This window comes from Rana temporaria, chromosome 1 (assembly GCF_905171775.1).
Source record: "Rana temporaria chromosome 1, aRanTem1.1, whole genome shotgun sequence".
In the NCBI taxonomy this organism is placed as follows: domain Eukaryota; kingdom Metazoa; phylum Chordata; class Amphibia; order Anura; family Ranidae; genus Rana; species Rana temporaria.
The window spans coordinates 225,586,256-225,600,977 of NC_053489.1; the positions used below are offsets into that span (position 1 = coordinate 225,586,256).

The 14,722-nt window shown below is 44.6% G+C and overlaps 1 protein-coding gene across 4 annotated transcripts in view; it reads right to left on the reverse strand.

Moving 5' to 3' along the window:
* LOC120937582 (dehydrogenase/reductase SDR family member 4-like) overlaps nucleotides 1–14,722 on the reverse strand; it is a 156,346-nt gene that overhangs the window by 88,977 nt on the left and 52,647 nt on the right. For 3 of the 4 annotated variants that reach the window (XM_040350927.1, XM_040350935.1, XM_040350941.1), the window contains exons 5-6: nucleotides 9,564–9,634; nucleotides 6,964–7,015 (exon numbers count right to left, since the gene is read on the reverse strand). The exons of the other annotated variant lie outside the window; for it this stretch is intronic. In XM_040350927.1, coding sequence (XP_040206861.1) covers nucleotides 6,964–7,015; nucleotides 9,564–9,634 — 123 coding nt within the window. The remainder of the gene's footprint in view (nucleotides 1–6,963; nucleotides 7,016–9,563; nucleotides 9,635–14,722) is intronic. 4 annotated transcript variants of the gene reach the window in all.

Sequence of the window (14,722 nt, forward strand, 5' to 3'; positions counted from 1 at the left end):
ACTGGTCAGTGTAGACAGGTCACTGCTCAGTGTGTATGTGTACTGACACACACTCACATATGTCACTCTTTCTACAGTAGCTCTTTTTCAGGGTACTTTCTAAGGGTATTTTCATGTTCAGTATTGGGGGTGGGGGGGGGGGGGGGAGCACCGGCGCCTAATAGAGTACCGGCACCTCTTTTGGCCCACTTAAAGCACTAATATATATATATATATATATATATATATATCACTACCCCCGGAGGAGCTGCTGGTTGTTTTGGGTGGCACATTTACCTCATGGCTCCCCCGAATTCCTGGGGGTGGATGATGCGTATTGCATTTGGTAGAAGCAAAGGAATGTCCGCAACAGGTGCTCTTTGCTGTGCTCTTTATTGCCCAGCCGGGTAAAAACAATGAACTTGTGGTGAGGAAAGTAAAGTTGAAGAAGAAAGAAGAACAGCAGGTTCAGGCGTGATGATAGGGAAACAGTCCTGTTCCCAAGCCTAACACTTTCTTTGCACCACTCCTATATGAGTGGGTCTAGCGTACCCGGACATGCCTCTTTCACTGACCTGGCAGCCGGAGTATTCACTTAAACAATTGTAGGAAGTGTCTCTGCCACAGACCCTCCTTGTTGAATCTCAGAGAGACACCCCTTCCACAGGCCCCCTCTGATTTGTAGTTACGGAGGTAATCCTCCTTAGGTGAAGTACGCCTGGATCTCCTTCAACTTGTCGCCCAGGCACAGACTGACAGGTGATCAATCCTTCAGTGTCCGGCTACCTTGATCCCCGGTGGTTTGTCGAGGCCCTTTTGGACCGCCAGCCTCTCAATGGCGCTCCTCAGAGGGACTCCACACCGAACAGCAGTACAGCTTGGGATCCTCAAAAGGTGGGAACCCAGTCGCTCACTGGGTCCCCATCTCTGTTTAGATGCTCCGGGCCAACATGGTCCCAGAACCAGGAACACCGCATGCCCAGGCTAGGTAGGCCATAACGCTGGGGCGCCGTCATGTGGGTGCCACAATCCAGAACCAATGGCGTCTGACTCATAAATACCCCTCCCCAGCATGCACAGCGAGGCCAGATCCTCCTGATTGGCTGCTGGGAAAAAGTACCCAAACCTTGACTCCACTGCTGCCACCTGCAGCACCAGGGTTGGAAGAACACCCCAGCGCAACAGAATAGCCCACAGCACAGCCCAGCTGAGACAGAGACCCTGTTTTGCACTTAAAAATCTGGATCAGAGTTTAAACTACACTCTGATCTACCTCTAAATTTAACTAGCAACGTTACTGTAAAGTACACAAGCGCTACACATATATACATTTACACTAAATTACCAGAAGTATTGGGAAGCCTGCCTATACACATGGGGCCGGATTCAGATACCTGAGCATATCTTTCTTCCGGCGTAATGTATCTCCGATATGTTAAGCCGATGTAACTTTGGGCGCAAGTTCTGTATTCAGAAAGAACTTGCGCCCTTAGTTACGGTGGCGTAACGTATGCGTTGCCGCGTAAGGCCGCCTAATTCAAATGGGGAGATGTAGTATTTAAATTTTACTTGACCCCGTGTTTTTGAAGTTTTTTTTTTAACGTGCATGCGCCGTTCGTGAGACAATCCCAGTGCGCATGCTCGAAAATCCGCCGCAAAGCCCTATTCGCGAACGACTTACACAAACAACGTAAAATTTTCAAAATTTTACGCGTGAACGACGGCCATACTTAACATAGGATACGCCGCACTTACCCCTCATATAGCAGGGGTAACTTTACACCGGAAAAAGCCGAGCGCCGGGCGGTCGTTTGTTTCTGAATCGGCATTAATACCCAATTTCCATATTCATTGCGTAACTATACGGAAGCGCCACCTAGCGGCCAGCGTAAATATGCAGCCTAAGACACTTACACCAGTCGGATCTTAGGGATATCTATGCGTAACTGATTCTCTGAATCAGGCGCATAGATACGACCGGCCGGACTCAGAGATACAACGGCGTATCAGGAGATACGCCGTCGTATCTCGTTTCTGAATCCGGCCCACAAACTTTAATGACATCCCAGTCTAATGCCGCGTACACACCATCACTTTATGTGATAAAAAAAAACGTTTTTAAAAACGTCACTTTAAATGACCGTGTGTGGGGGGCAAGCTTCAATTTTATGTGTCGTTTTTCAAAACGTCGTTTTTTACTTCACAGAAATTGACCGTGTGTAGCAAAAAACGACGTTTAAAACAACGTTTTTACACCCGCGCATGCCCAGAAGCTAGTTATGAAGCGAGCTTCAATGGAAAAATGTGGTGAACGTAACCTCGCTTTGCTAGAACATTGTGAGAAAAACGATGGTGTGTAGGCAACTTCGTCTTTGAAAATTGAAGTTTCAAAAACATTGTTTTTTACTTCACAGAAAATGTCGTTTTTTTTCATCACAAAGTGATGGTGTGTATGCGGCATTAGTCTGTAGGGTTCAATGTTGAGTTGGCCCACCCTTTGCAGCTTCAACTCTTCTGGGAAGGCTGTCCACAAGGTTTAGGATGGTGTCTGTGGGAATGTTTGACCATTCTTCCAGAAGTTCATTTGTGAGGTCAGGCACTGATGTTGGATGAGAATGCCCGGCTCACAGTCTCCACTTTAATGTGAAGGCCGGTCAAGTTCCTCCACCCCAAACTCGCTCATCCATGTCTTTATTGACCTTGCTTTGTGCACTGGTCCAAATCATTTGGTAGAGGGGGGATTATGGTGTGGGGGGAGGGGAGATTATGGTGTGGGGTTGTTTTTGCAGGTGTTGGGCTCGGCCTCTTAGTTCCAGTGAAGGGAACTCTTATGCCCCATACACACAATCACTTTTTGTGATGAAAAAAAATGTAATTTTTATCATGAAAAAAATGAAATTTTTCCAACTTCATCATATAAAATTATGTTGCCCACACACCATCGTTTTTGAAAAATGATGAACAAAGTGACGGCACTCTAAAAGGGGAAGTTCTATTTGCCTTGAGGCTGCTTTTAGCTGGTCACTTGTTAGTAAAAGACGATTCGCGCTTTTTTGTCTGTTACAGCGTGATGAATGTGCTTACTCCATTATGAATGGTAGTTTTACCTCCCGTCTCATAACTTGCTTCTGGGCATGTGCGGGTTTAAAACGTCATTTTTGCCCACACACTATAATTTTTTATGACACAAAAAATTACATTTTAAAAAAATGACATAAAAAATTGAAGCATGTTCGATTTTTTTTTTGTCATTTTTCAGAAGACATAAAATGACATTTTGCCCACACACGATCATTTTAAATAACATTTTTAAAAATGTCATTTTATTTCATCACAAAAAGTGATCGTGTGTACAGGGCATTATGCAGAAGACGGCAAAGAAGAGCGGGCTGCGCCGCAGCTAGTAAGAGAGCTACAAAGAAAATAGCGGCCGCCAGCCCTGAAGAAGGCACCGGAGAGCGAGCGGGAGAAGAACCGGGGAGCGCCGAGACAACAGCGGAGATGATGGAAGAAGATCCCCTGGAGCTGACTAATAATTTTAAAACCCTGTTTTGTGTGTTTATTTTATTGACACTGCCTCCAGGTGAATAGGTAGGGGTACGATGTACCCCAAATTCATTCACCTAGGGTGGTGGGCCGGTATATGGGGGCCCCTTATTAAAGAGGGGTTCCCAGATTCCGATAAGCCCCCCCGCCCACAGACCCCGACAACCAACAGCCAGGGTTGTCGGGAAGAGGCCCTGTCCTTAACATGGGGACAGGGTACTTTGGGGTGGGGGGGCCGCAGGGCATCCCCCTGCCCCAGAGAACCCAACCGCCCCATGTTGAGGGCATGCGGCCTGGTACAGCTCAGAAGGGGGGGCGCTCGCTTGTCCCCACTCCTTTCCTGACCGGCCAGGCGGCATGCTTGGATACGGGTCTGGTATGGATTGTGGGGGAACCCCCACGCCGTTTTTTTTGGCGTAGGGGGGGTTCTCCTTACAATCCATACCAGACCAAAGGGACTGGTATGCCCCTGGGGGGGAACCCATGCTGTTTTTTCATTTAAAATTTGGCATGGTTCATACCAAATGCCGTGGCTAAAATTGGCGGGAATCCAAGTCGGATCCCCGTTGCTTCTATGGCGGCTTTTTCCCATCGCGGCGAGCTGGCTCCCGCAACGGGGCTCGTAGGTGGTCAATCTCGCCGAGAAAGGGAGCGATATTGACACAATATTGCGGTCACCTACTGTATATGTAAAGTACTGCGTAAATTTACAGCACTATACAAGTACCAGAAATAATAATATTTGTGAACCCAGCCTAACCCTGCTTAGTTGATCTCCATTTTTGGCATTGTGCTAAAAATCAAAACCACTAGAGGCCAATCTGCTGACAGCCTAACGATTTACTGCTATTTAGGGGCTCTGGGCTTCAGCAAAATGGTAGCCTCTGGCAAGAAGAAACAGGAGCAATTCTGGAGGCAATTTACAGCACACACTAGTTTTGGTAGCATAATTAATATATTATTGTGCGTTCCTTGCTAAAGAACATTATTTGTTATCAAGTTGTTATGGGTAAAGTTCTGCTTTTAAAGTTGATCATTCAGTCATATGCAAGAAATAAATCCTATTTTTGTTTGCGTTCTCCTTGTGCATGCACTCCCTTGCATACAGGTGAAACTCGAAAATTTTTAATTTTGTGCAAAAGTTAATTTCACTGATGCAACTTAAAAAGGTGAAACTAATATATGCGATAGACACATTACATGCAAAGCAAGATAGTCCAAGCCGTGATTTGTCATAATTGTGATGATTATGGCTTACAGCTCATGAAAACCCCAAATCCACAATCCCAGAAAATTTGAATATTGTGAAAAGGTGCAATACTCTTGGCTCAAAGTGTCCCACTCTAATCAGCCAAGAGAGAACACCTGCAGAGGGTTCCCGAGCCTTTAAATGGTCTCTGTCTGGTTCAGTAGGAATCACAATCATGAGAAAGACTGCTGACCTGACAGTTGTGCAGAACACCATCATTGACACCCTCCATAAGGAGGGAAAGCCTCAAAAGATAATTGCAAAAGAAGTTGGATGTTCCCAAAGTGCTGTATCAAAGCACATTAATAGAAAATTACCGTATTTTTCGGACCATAAGATGCATTTTTCCCCCCAAACAATATGGGGAAAGTGTCTCTGCGTCTTATGGTCCTAATGTACATTTGACACCGCCCTCCCCGCTGGCAACGCCCCCTGCCACCGTCAGCACCACCCCCCACCGCCGCTGGTAACCCCCCCCCGCCACTGCAAGAAAGCCGCCCCAAACTAAAAAATCCCCCCACGAGTTTGACGCCCGCACAGAGTTCCCCATAAAGCAGGATAAAGTGAATGTCCTGGGGCGGTCCCCACTCACCTGGGCTCGGCTATAGTCGGGCGGGAGGGGGCGGTCCCTGCTCAGCTGGGCTCGGGAAGAGGGGCGGTCCCTGCTCAGCTGTGCTCGGATGGGAGAGGGTGGTCCCTGCTCAGCTCACTTTGGCTGTTCTCGGCTATGCTCGGGCAGTCGGTCTTGACGTCGGCTTGACTCAGCACAGTGATGTAACATGTAAGCAATAACCGGCAAATGTATTAGAAGAAGGATGCCGACTATGTCCGCAGCCCCTGTCCATGTCCATAGCAAATATTTTAATACACCATTTGGTTCAGAATATTTTGTTTCTTGTTTTCCTCCTCTAAAACCTAGGTGCGTCTTATGGTCAGGTGTGTCTCTTTATAGAGCAAAAAATACGGTATGTGGAAGGGAAAAATGTGGAAGAAAAAGGTGCACAAGCAGCAGGGATGACCGCAGCCTGGAGAGGATTGTCAGGAAAAGGCCATTCAAAAGTGTTTGGGACTTTCACAAGGAGTGGACTGAGGCTGGAGTCAGTGCATAGAGAGCCACCACTAACAGACGTATCCGGGCTTCAAATGTCGTATTCCTCTTGTCAAGCCACTCCTGAACAACAAACATTAGAAGCCTCTTACCCGGGCTAAAGAAAAACACACCTGGTCTGTTGCTCAGCGGTCCAAAGTCCTCTTTTCTGATGAGAACAAATTTTGCATCTGATTTGGAAACCAAGGACCGAGAGTATGGAGGAAGAATGGAGAGGCACAGTGTGAACTTTCCACATTCTGTGTTAGTGAGCGAGTGAGAAACTTATATAGCGCAAACAAATGCGAACTTAATCGCATTTGGGGAGACATGTCATCTGCTGGTGTTGGTCCACTGTGCTTCATTAAGTCCAGGGTCTTACCAGGAGATTTTGGAGCACTTCATGTTCCTTCCGCAGACGATGCCGACTTCATTTTACAGCAGAACTTGGCACCTGCCCACACTGCCAAAAGCACCAAAACCTGGTCCAATGACCGTGGGATTATGGTGCTTGATTGGCCAGCAAACTCGTCTAACCTGAACCCCATAGAGAATCTATGGGGCATTGCCAAGAGAAAGATGAGAGACACGAGACCGAACAATGCAGAAGAGCTGAAGGCCGCTATTGAAGCATTCTGGTCTTCCATAACACCTCAGCAGTGCCACAGGCTGATCACTTCCATGCCACGCCGCATTGAGGCAGTAATTGCTGCAAAAGGGGCCCATACCAAGTACTGAGTACATATGCATGCTTCTACTTTTCAGAGGTCCGATATTGATCTATGTACAATCCTTGTTTTATTGATTGCATGTAATATTCAAATTTTCTGAGATTGTGGATTTGGGGTTTTCATGAGCTGCAAGCCATATTTGTCACAATTATGACAAATCACGGCTTGCACTATCTTTCTTTGCATGTAATGAGTCTCTCATATTAGTTTCACCTTTTAAGTTGCATTAGTGAAATAAATGAACTTTTGCTTGAGATTCAAATTTGAGTTTCACCTGTATATTTGGTTTTAAAAAGTTATAAATCATTCCCTGCCAAGTACAATTACAGCGAAATACACCAAATTTTTATCACATTATTTAAATAACTTACTGATTGCGGTATGTATCCAGCGAATGAAGAACAGATTATTATTGATCCACTCCTAATTAATATAAAACAGAGTATTATGTGCAACACTGCTTACAATTGTATGATCATTAAGAAATGTATAAATCCTTGTTACTGGTTAAAAATATTTGCAATTGGTTAAATAAAATAACTCATATTTAGGGATGGATGAACAGTTCGTCCCAAACTTTGGCCATTTGCTGAACAGCGAATTTGCAGGGTGTTCGCCCTGACGAATACCCTGCAATGCACTGAGCACTGCACAGTGCATTCGGCTCCCTGATTGGGCAAAGCTTTGCCCAATCAAGGCGCAGTGTAAGCTGGTTGTTGCGGCATCCTTAACTAATGAGTCATCAGCTGTCAATGGGTTTTCCTGCTGACCGCTAAACAATAAAAAAAAGTGCCAGTAAAAAAAAAAAAAAAAAAAAAAAAAAAAAAAAGAAACTGCGTGGGGTCCAAACAGTTACTGTAAAGCGCTGCATCTGGAGAGGAACCAGATGCCAAAAAAAGGGTGTAAAATCCGTACCAGACCCTTATCCGGGCATGTAGCCTGGCAAGTCAGGGACAAGGGCTTCATCCCCGAAACCAGGGTGACCCCACACCATTTTGTTCTCTAGTTTAATAGCCAGGTGGCGGCAATTGCGACCGCGAGTCACATTACATTTTTGCTGCAGCATGATTTATGCATGCTACAGATGTGCCACTTCACAGGAACATTAATCACTTAAGCCCCAAGCCTGTTTTTCAGATTCGGTGTTTACGAGACAAACTTTTTTTTTGCTATAAAATTCCTTAAAACCCCCAAACATATATATTTTTTCTAACACCCTAGAGAATAAAATGGAAGTCCTTGCAATACTTTGTCACACCGTATTTGCGCAGCGGTCTTACAAGCGCACTTTTTTTGGAAAAAATTCACCTTTTTAAATAAAAAAAATAAGACAACAATAAATTTGGCCCAATTTTTTTACATATTGTGAAAGATAATGTTACGCAGAGTAAAATGATACCCAACATGTCACGCTTAAAAATTGCGCCCGCTCGTGGCATGGCGTCAAACTTTTACCCTTAAAAATCTCGATAGGCGACGTTTAAAAAATTCTACAGGTTGCATTTTTTGAGTTACAGAGTAGGTCTAGGGCTAGAATTATTGCTATCCCTCCAACGATCGTGGCGATACCTCACTTGTGTGGTTTGAACACCGTTTTCATATGCGGGCGCTACTCGCGTATGCATTTGCTTCTGCGCGCGAGCTCGTCGGGGCGCTTTAAAACATTTTTTTTTTGTTTTCGTATTTATTTTTATTTTACAATTAACACTGAAATAAAAAAAATCATCACTTTTATTCCAATAAAAGGAATGTAAACATCCCTTGTAATAGAAAAAAGCATGACAGGTCCTCTTAAATATGAGATCTGGGGTCAAAAAGACCTCAGATCTCATATTTAGACTTAAATGCAAAAAAAAAAAAAAAAGTTTAACTGTACTTTTTTCAAATGACAAAAAAAAAAAAATGTGCCTTTAAGACGCTGGGCGGAACTGACGTTTTGACGTCACTTCCGCCCAGCAGAGCTATGGGGACGGGTGAAGGACATTTTTCCTTCACTCGCGTCCCCAGTCAGCAGCCGAGCGCACCCGATCTCCTCCGCCGCTACCGACAGCTACGGTAAGCGACAGAGGGCGCAGGAGAGCGGCAGGAGGGGGAGGGCCCTCTCCCGCCACCGATAACGGCGATCTCGTGGTGAATCCGCCGTAATCGCTGACAGGACCGCCCACTGAAGAGATGAATATCTCGGTTGTGGCAGCAGCTGCTGCCGTTACCGAGATATCCATCTTTAAAGTGCCGACGTATAACGACGGTGGGCGGTCGGTAACTAGTTAAGGGGACCCCTCAGGCACTATATTTAAAGGAATTTTTAAATTTTTATTGTTGCACTTTAGGCATAATTAAAATCTCAATAAAAGAGAAGGTTTTATTGATACATGTCCCCCCAGGGCAGTACCCGGACCCCCATACCCCTTTTATGGCTAATTACTTGCATACAAGCCTTGAAAATTGGCACTTTTTTAGACTTCAATGTCTACCTCATATTACAAAAGAAATTAAAATGACAGACCAAGCAATCGTGCACTGAGCCCAGGTTCACACTGGGCTGCGGGAGTGAAGCCGCAATTAGAGACATCTGTGCAGGTTTCTGCACAAATGTCAATGTAAATTGCAGGCTGAAATCGCAAAAAGTAGTACAGAAACTACTTTTTGAAATCGGTGCAGCGCCACAGATGCAAGGTCGCACCAATTAGGATGGTGCCATTGCGGGCAAATCCTGCCCATTTGACATGTCAAATCGCACCAGTGTGATCAAGGGCTTAATGAAATATAACAAGCTAATTTCTTTTAAACAGTTTATTTGGAATAATATAGTTAACATTATAAAGGGAGAGGATGATATTACTGGAGAATTACAGTATAATCAAATGAAAATAATAATAATAAATAATAATAATAATAATAATAATAATAATAATAATAATACAAAATATGTGGAATTATTAAATAAAAGAAAATAATGAAAAATTGTTACCCTTGTTTCTGGATGTGAGGTACAACAAGTTTTATCAAAAGGAAAGTTGATATTACATTGACATGGAAAACCTAGCAAATGATAGAGTAATTATCAGTACAAATTTTGATTTCATGAATTATGTTCAAATTCAGCAATCTTTACTAATAATAATTATTCCTATAGCCCCAATATTAAAGTAGAAATCTAGGGGCAGATCCACAGAGAGAGTACGCCGTTGTATCTACTGATACGCCGGCGTACTTTCAAATTTCCCGCGTCGAATCCTCAAACCAAGATACGACGGCATCTGGGTTAGATCCGACAGGCGTACGGCTTCGGATCGTAGATGCAATACTTCAGCGCCCGCTGGGTGGAGTTCTCGTCGTTTTCCGCGTCGGGTATGCAAATTAGCCATTTCCGACAATCCACGAACGTACACGCGGCCGTCGCATTTTCTTACGTCTGTAGTCGGCTTTTTCCGGCATATAGTTAAAGCTGGTATTTTGCGGCGTATAGTTAGACTTGCCATGTTAAGTATGGCCGTCGTTCCCGCGTTTAATTTGAATTTTTTTTATTCTTTTTTTTTGGCGCAAGTCGTCCGTGAATCGGAATGTACGTAATTCACGTCCAAGTTAAAAAAATGACGTCCTAGCGACGTCATTTAGCGCAATGCACGGCTGGAAATTTCGGGGCGACGCATGCGCAGTTCATTCGGCGCAGGGACGCACTTCATTTAAATGAAACACGCCCCCTAATCGCCGATTTGAATTCCGCCGCCAGAGATACGCTACGCCGCTGTAACTTACGGCGCAAAAATTCTTTGATTCAAAGCAGCCAAAAGTAAGTTACAGCGGCGTAGCGCATCTCACATACGCTGCGCCGATCTATTTCTTTGTGAATCTACCCCCTAGGATTTACTGTCCACTACCACCACCACCTGCAATTTTATTAAGTCCCAGTTCACACTGGAGCGATTTGTAATGCGAAATTGTGCGATTTCAAGTGAAGCCCCAGTTTTAGATAGAAAGGGGAAAAGATTAAAACCCCCTGTTGAGCCTCACTGTTATCATGGACCCGCTAGAAAAGATTTCCCCTTAGTAACTGTCATAGTGACAACAAAATCTGCAACAGGAACACAGACAACAGTACAAAGCTAATAGGGTTTCCTTTCTTCTGATACCCAATTATGGAAACATTTTTATTTCTAAGTTAGGCCCCTTTCACACAGGGCAGTGGAGGCGATATACCGTCGGAATTGCCGCGGGATTCGGCCGCTAGCGGTCTTAACCCCCGCTAGCGGCCAAAAAAGGGTTAATACAACCCGCAATGCACCTCTGCAGAGGCGCATTGCTGGTGGTATTACCACGGTTTCCCATTGTTTTAAATAGGAAGGAGCGGTATACACACTGCTCCTCTCACCGCCCCAAAGATTTTTTTTCTCTCTCCTACCAGCGCATCGCCTCAGTGTGAAAGACTTCAGGCTTTCACATTGAGAGCGCTGGGCAGGAGTTTTTCCAGGCGGAATTTTTAGGGCTATACCGCCTGAAAAACTCCTCAGTGTGAAAGGGGCATTAGAGTTGCAGATTTTCCAATACTTCCTGTCTGTTAAACCATTGTCACTGTGATAGTAAGACACAATTATCTCTAATGGGTCTGAGTTGGCAGTACAACAAAAGGGGTTTAAACCTTTTTCCACTCAAACAATACAAACGAATACCTCCTTGATATTTTGCAGGTCGTCCTATTTAGGAGTGTTTAAATGATACATTTAACATACAACAATAGAACAATTGTGCATAAATCTAGTAAGCTGCCAACATTTCCACTAGACAAAGTGTAAATACATATATTTTCGTCTACCGCTACAACTAAAACTCATCTCCCACGAAGCGGACATGGACACTGCCCCAGTCAATACTGTTTCAACTAAAAGACCCACTCCGACAAGCCCACAATACCCAATGTGGGAAAAAAGAAAAGGCAAAGAAAATCAAAGACAATGGTCCCACCTGAATAAGGACTAACATTTTTTTTGTCATGTTCCTATTTCGGAAATAAGAATCCAAACACAAACCCATTGGTAACCATTGATGGGTGGGGGGGGATTCCTCTCCCCCTTTTTTTTTTTTTTAAAACCTAGTCCCCCCCCCTTTAAATTTTTTATTTATTTTTTTGTGAGGGGATTGGCAAAGTAGATTTTGCTAGATCTTTGGGAGAACTAGGCATCAAATATATTGCCGTGCTGCTCATAAAAGGTTCATTAAAAGTTCATATTTGTTAAGGGCGTCTTGTACAGGGGTGGACCACATGTGCCTCCACCTGTCCCTGGGAAACCAGTAGGTCTCTAAGGGCTAGGTTGTCTAAACCCAAGGGTTAGACATTTATTCTATTTATTGTAGGGTTTCAGGAGGTGTCTCCACTTCCGAACCTTGGTAATACATGTTAGGAGACTTTCTAATTATTCTTCTTTTCTGTCCTTCATTCCTTTTTATGTTCTTTTGATTTCAACAATGTGCCCAACATCCCCATCTATTGCAGAATTTCAAATTTGCAGATTAATGTTGGACATCTTAACTTTTTTTTTCCCCATCACATAGTATCATCAATAGACTTTTCACACAAACACATTCCTTTACTAAACATAATTGACATGCTAATTCCCTATCCCTGAAAAAGACATCTGACCTTTAGACTGCTAACTCACAACACATATCTATCATCAATAGCATCTTCACACAAACAGTGTTATTAGCATACATAATAATTGGGTCTGCTCCAAGACCTTTCAACACCTCAAAGACATGTGTCCCCCCATTGAATGAAAACACTCCATTTGGAGTCAGACTTTAACAACTTGTAATCAAAGATATCCTGCAATATATGAATTATCATTAATGTCCCATCTCATGTAATCTATAATTAATATTTCCCAGTCACCCTATGACCAAAAGGGGCACAGGGTGACCTTAGACCCAAGAGTCATTAGTAACGCTGGCACAGGAGTACCCCCCATCCTTCAAAAGTCTCTGGTTGTCACGGGTCATTCTGTTACATCTCTCCCCTTTCGGTGGGAGACTGACACAGGAGGGAACCCCAAACGGGTTGACTCCGAAGTTAGTCAGTAGTTCCAGTCCTCCAATGCTGGTATCCATATTATACCCCAAATAAATTGCTCCAAACAGGGCATTACTCACCCAGCCAACTTCTGCCTCTCTCAGAGAACATGCCTGCTGCTGGGGAGAGGCCTGGCCTGGCCCTTCTCCCTGGAGTCCTTTCAGCCGCTGGAGAAAAGACAGGGTGACTGGGCTCAGTCCATCATGCTGTTGGGGATCTGGGCCAACTGGCCCCCATCCCTGGGGTATACCAGTGGAGACTGAAGTCCCATCCACTGGTGGTAGGTGAAAATCCCCTGGTGCTTGCAAAGCTGACATCCTCCTATCTCAGTGCCGCACCATTTTCTGGGGTTGTGTCAGTGAAGACTGAAGTCCCATCCACTACCCCAGGAACTCCCTCTTCCGTTAGTTGAGAGCAGAGGCTTGTGGCACTCTGCTCTGTTGCCAGCTCTTCTGCTGGGTTGCTGTGAGGGGAGACCACAGTCCCATCCCCCCGATATCAGCTCAAGCTGTAGTTGTGTGCAGCGGTCAGTAGCATCCTGCCCGGCTGCCAGTGATTCAGCTGGGAGTAAAAGCTTTACCACCTCAGCTTGTTGCTGGAGAGATGGGCCAACTGCTCCGGCTCCCTGGAACTCCACACCATCAACTTCGGCTTTAGGGATGAGGAATACCCAGAAATGCTGCGGTAAATCGGATACCAATTTTTTTTTTTTTCCGCCGAACAGACCCTGAACAGCCATGGAAGACATGTGAGCATGGGACAGCAACGCCGACAGTCGAGAAACGCGCCAAATTGAAAATGGATCAAACAGATAAAGCAGATCAAACAGCCCTGCATAGCCCCGGACACCGCCGGTCAGATTCAGACAGCCCATCAGACTCGGCCACCGTCGGTCAGATTCAGACAGCCCGCCGGACTCGGACACCGCTGGTCAGACTCAGACAGCCCCGCATAGCTTTAGACAGCCCTGCACACCCCTGCATAGCATTGGATGATCGTGCACAGTCCCGGCCAGATACGGACACTTCAGTACAGCTCCGGAGAACTGGCGAGTCCCGACAGTTTTCATTAAGGAGCTAAGTATATATTGATGTGTATGGATCAGATGGAGGTCTGTTAATTATGCTAAAATACTAGAATGTATTGCTAGCGAGATGCTGGAAGAATTTGGTGCCTAAAAATTTCTGAATAGCTTCTCAAAAGCTTCTCAAGAGCTTCTCGAACGCTCTTGAATAGCTCTTAAAGGACCAGTAAAAGGAGGAGAGAGGTGTGCCTTATGTGACCTGTATGGAAGGGGTGTACGCTATATAGGTCATATATGAGTATGCTGGGGCTGTACACAAGAGATATACGGTACATGAACGTTAATTATATTAAATGGAAAAAAAAAAATTTTGGCGGCCGGTCAGTGTACACTGTGGGGGATATTGCGGAATGAATGTCAGGAAAAAAACAGAAGTACATTAACAAGTGAACCCACAACAAAAACATCCAAAAACACATATAAAGATACCGCTGGCATCACTGACACAGCCAGAGATAAAAGACTATGTACACGGGCTGCTACGGCTGTAGCAAGGGCTTCAGTGATTGAAACAAGGGGGACAGAGTACTCAGAGAAACCAAGAGCAGCACCCCGTATGAGCCTTACCTCATCAGTGGAAATAAAAGAGGGGCAAGAGCAGGTAGAAATAAGTACCAAGGAATATAAAAGTATGGCTGAAAAAATTTAATCTGAGCTAGATCTGATGGCGATACTACAGGCGCTTCCAACACGTGATGAGATGGAAACGCTAGTATCTAGGCTGGAGGAAGGCCATCGAAAGGAATTACAGTTAATTAGATCAGAGGTTCAAGCCTTGTCAGATAAAATCTCGTTAGAAGGGATGCGAATGTTAGATTTGGAAGACCGGGTGTCTAGGCTGGTGGGCTTGGGAAAAAAAAAAAACAATCCCAGCACGGTTCATATAATTCAGTGATACACTTGAAATTTAAAGAGATAGAAGACCTTAGTCGGAGGTTAAATCTTAGGTTCAAAAGGATCTCGGAAGAAATTGAGGGTG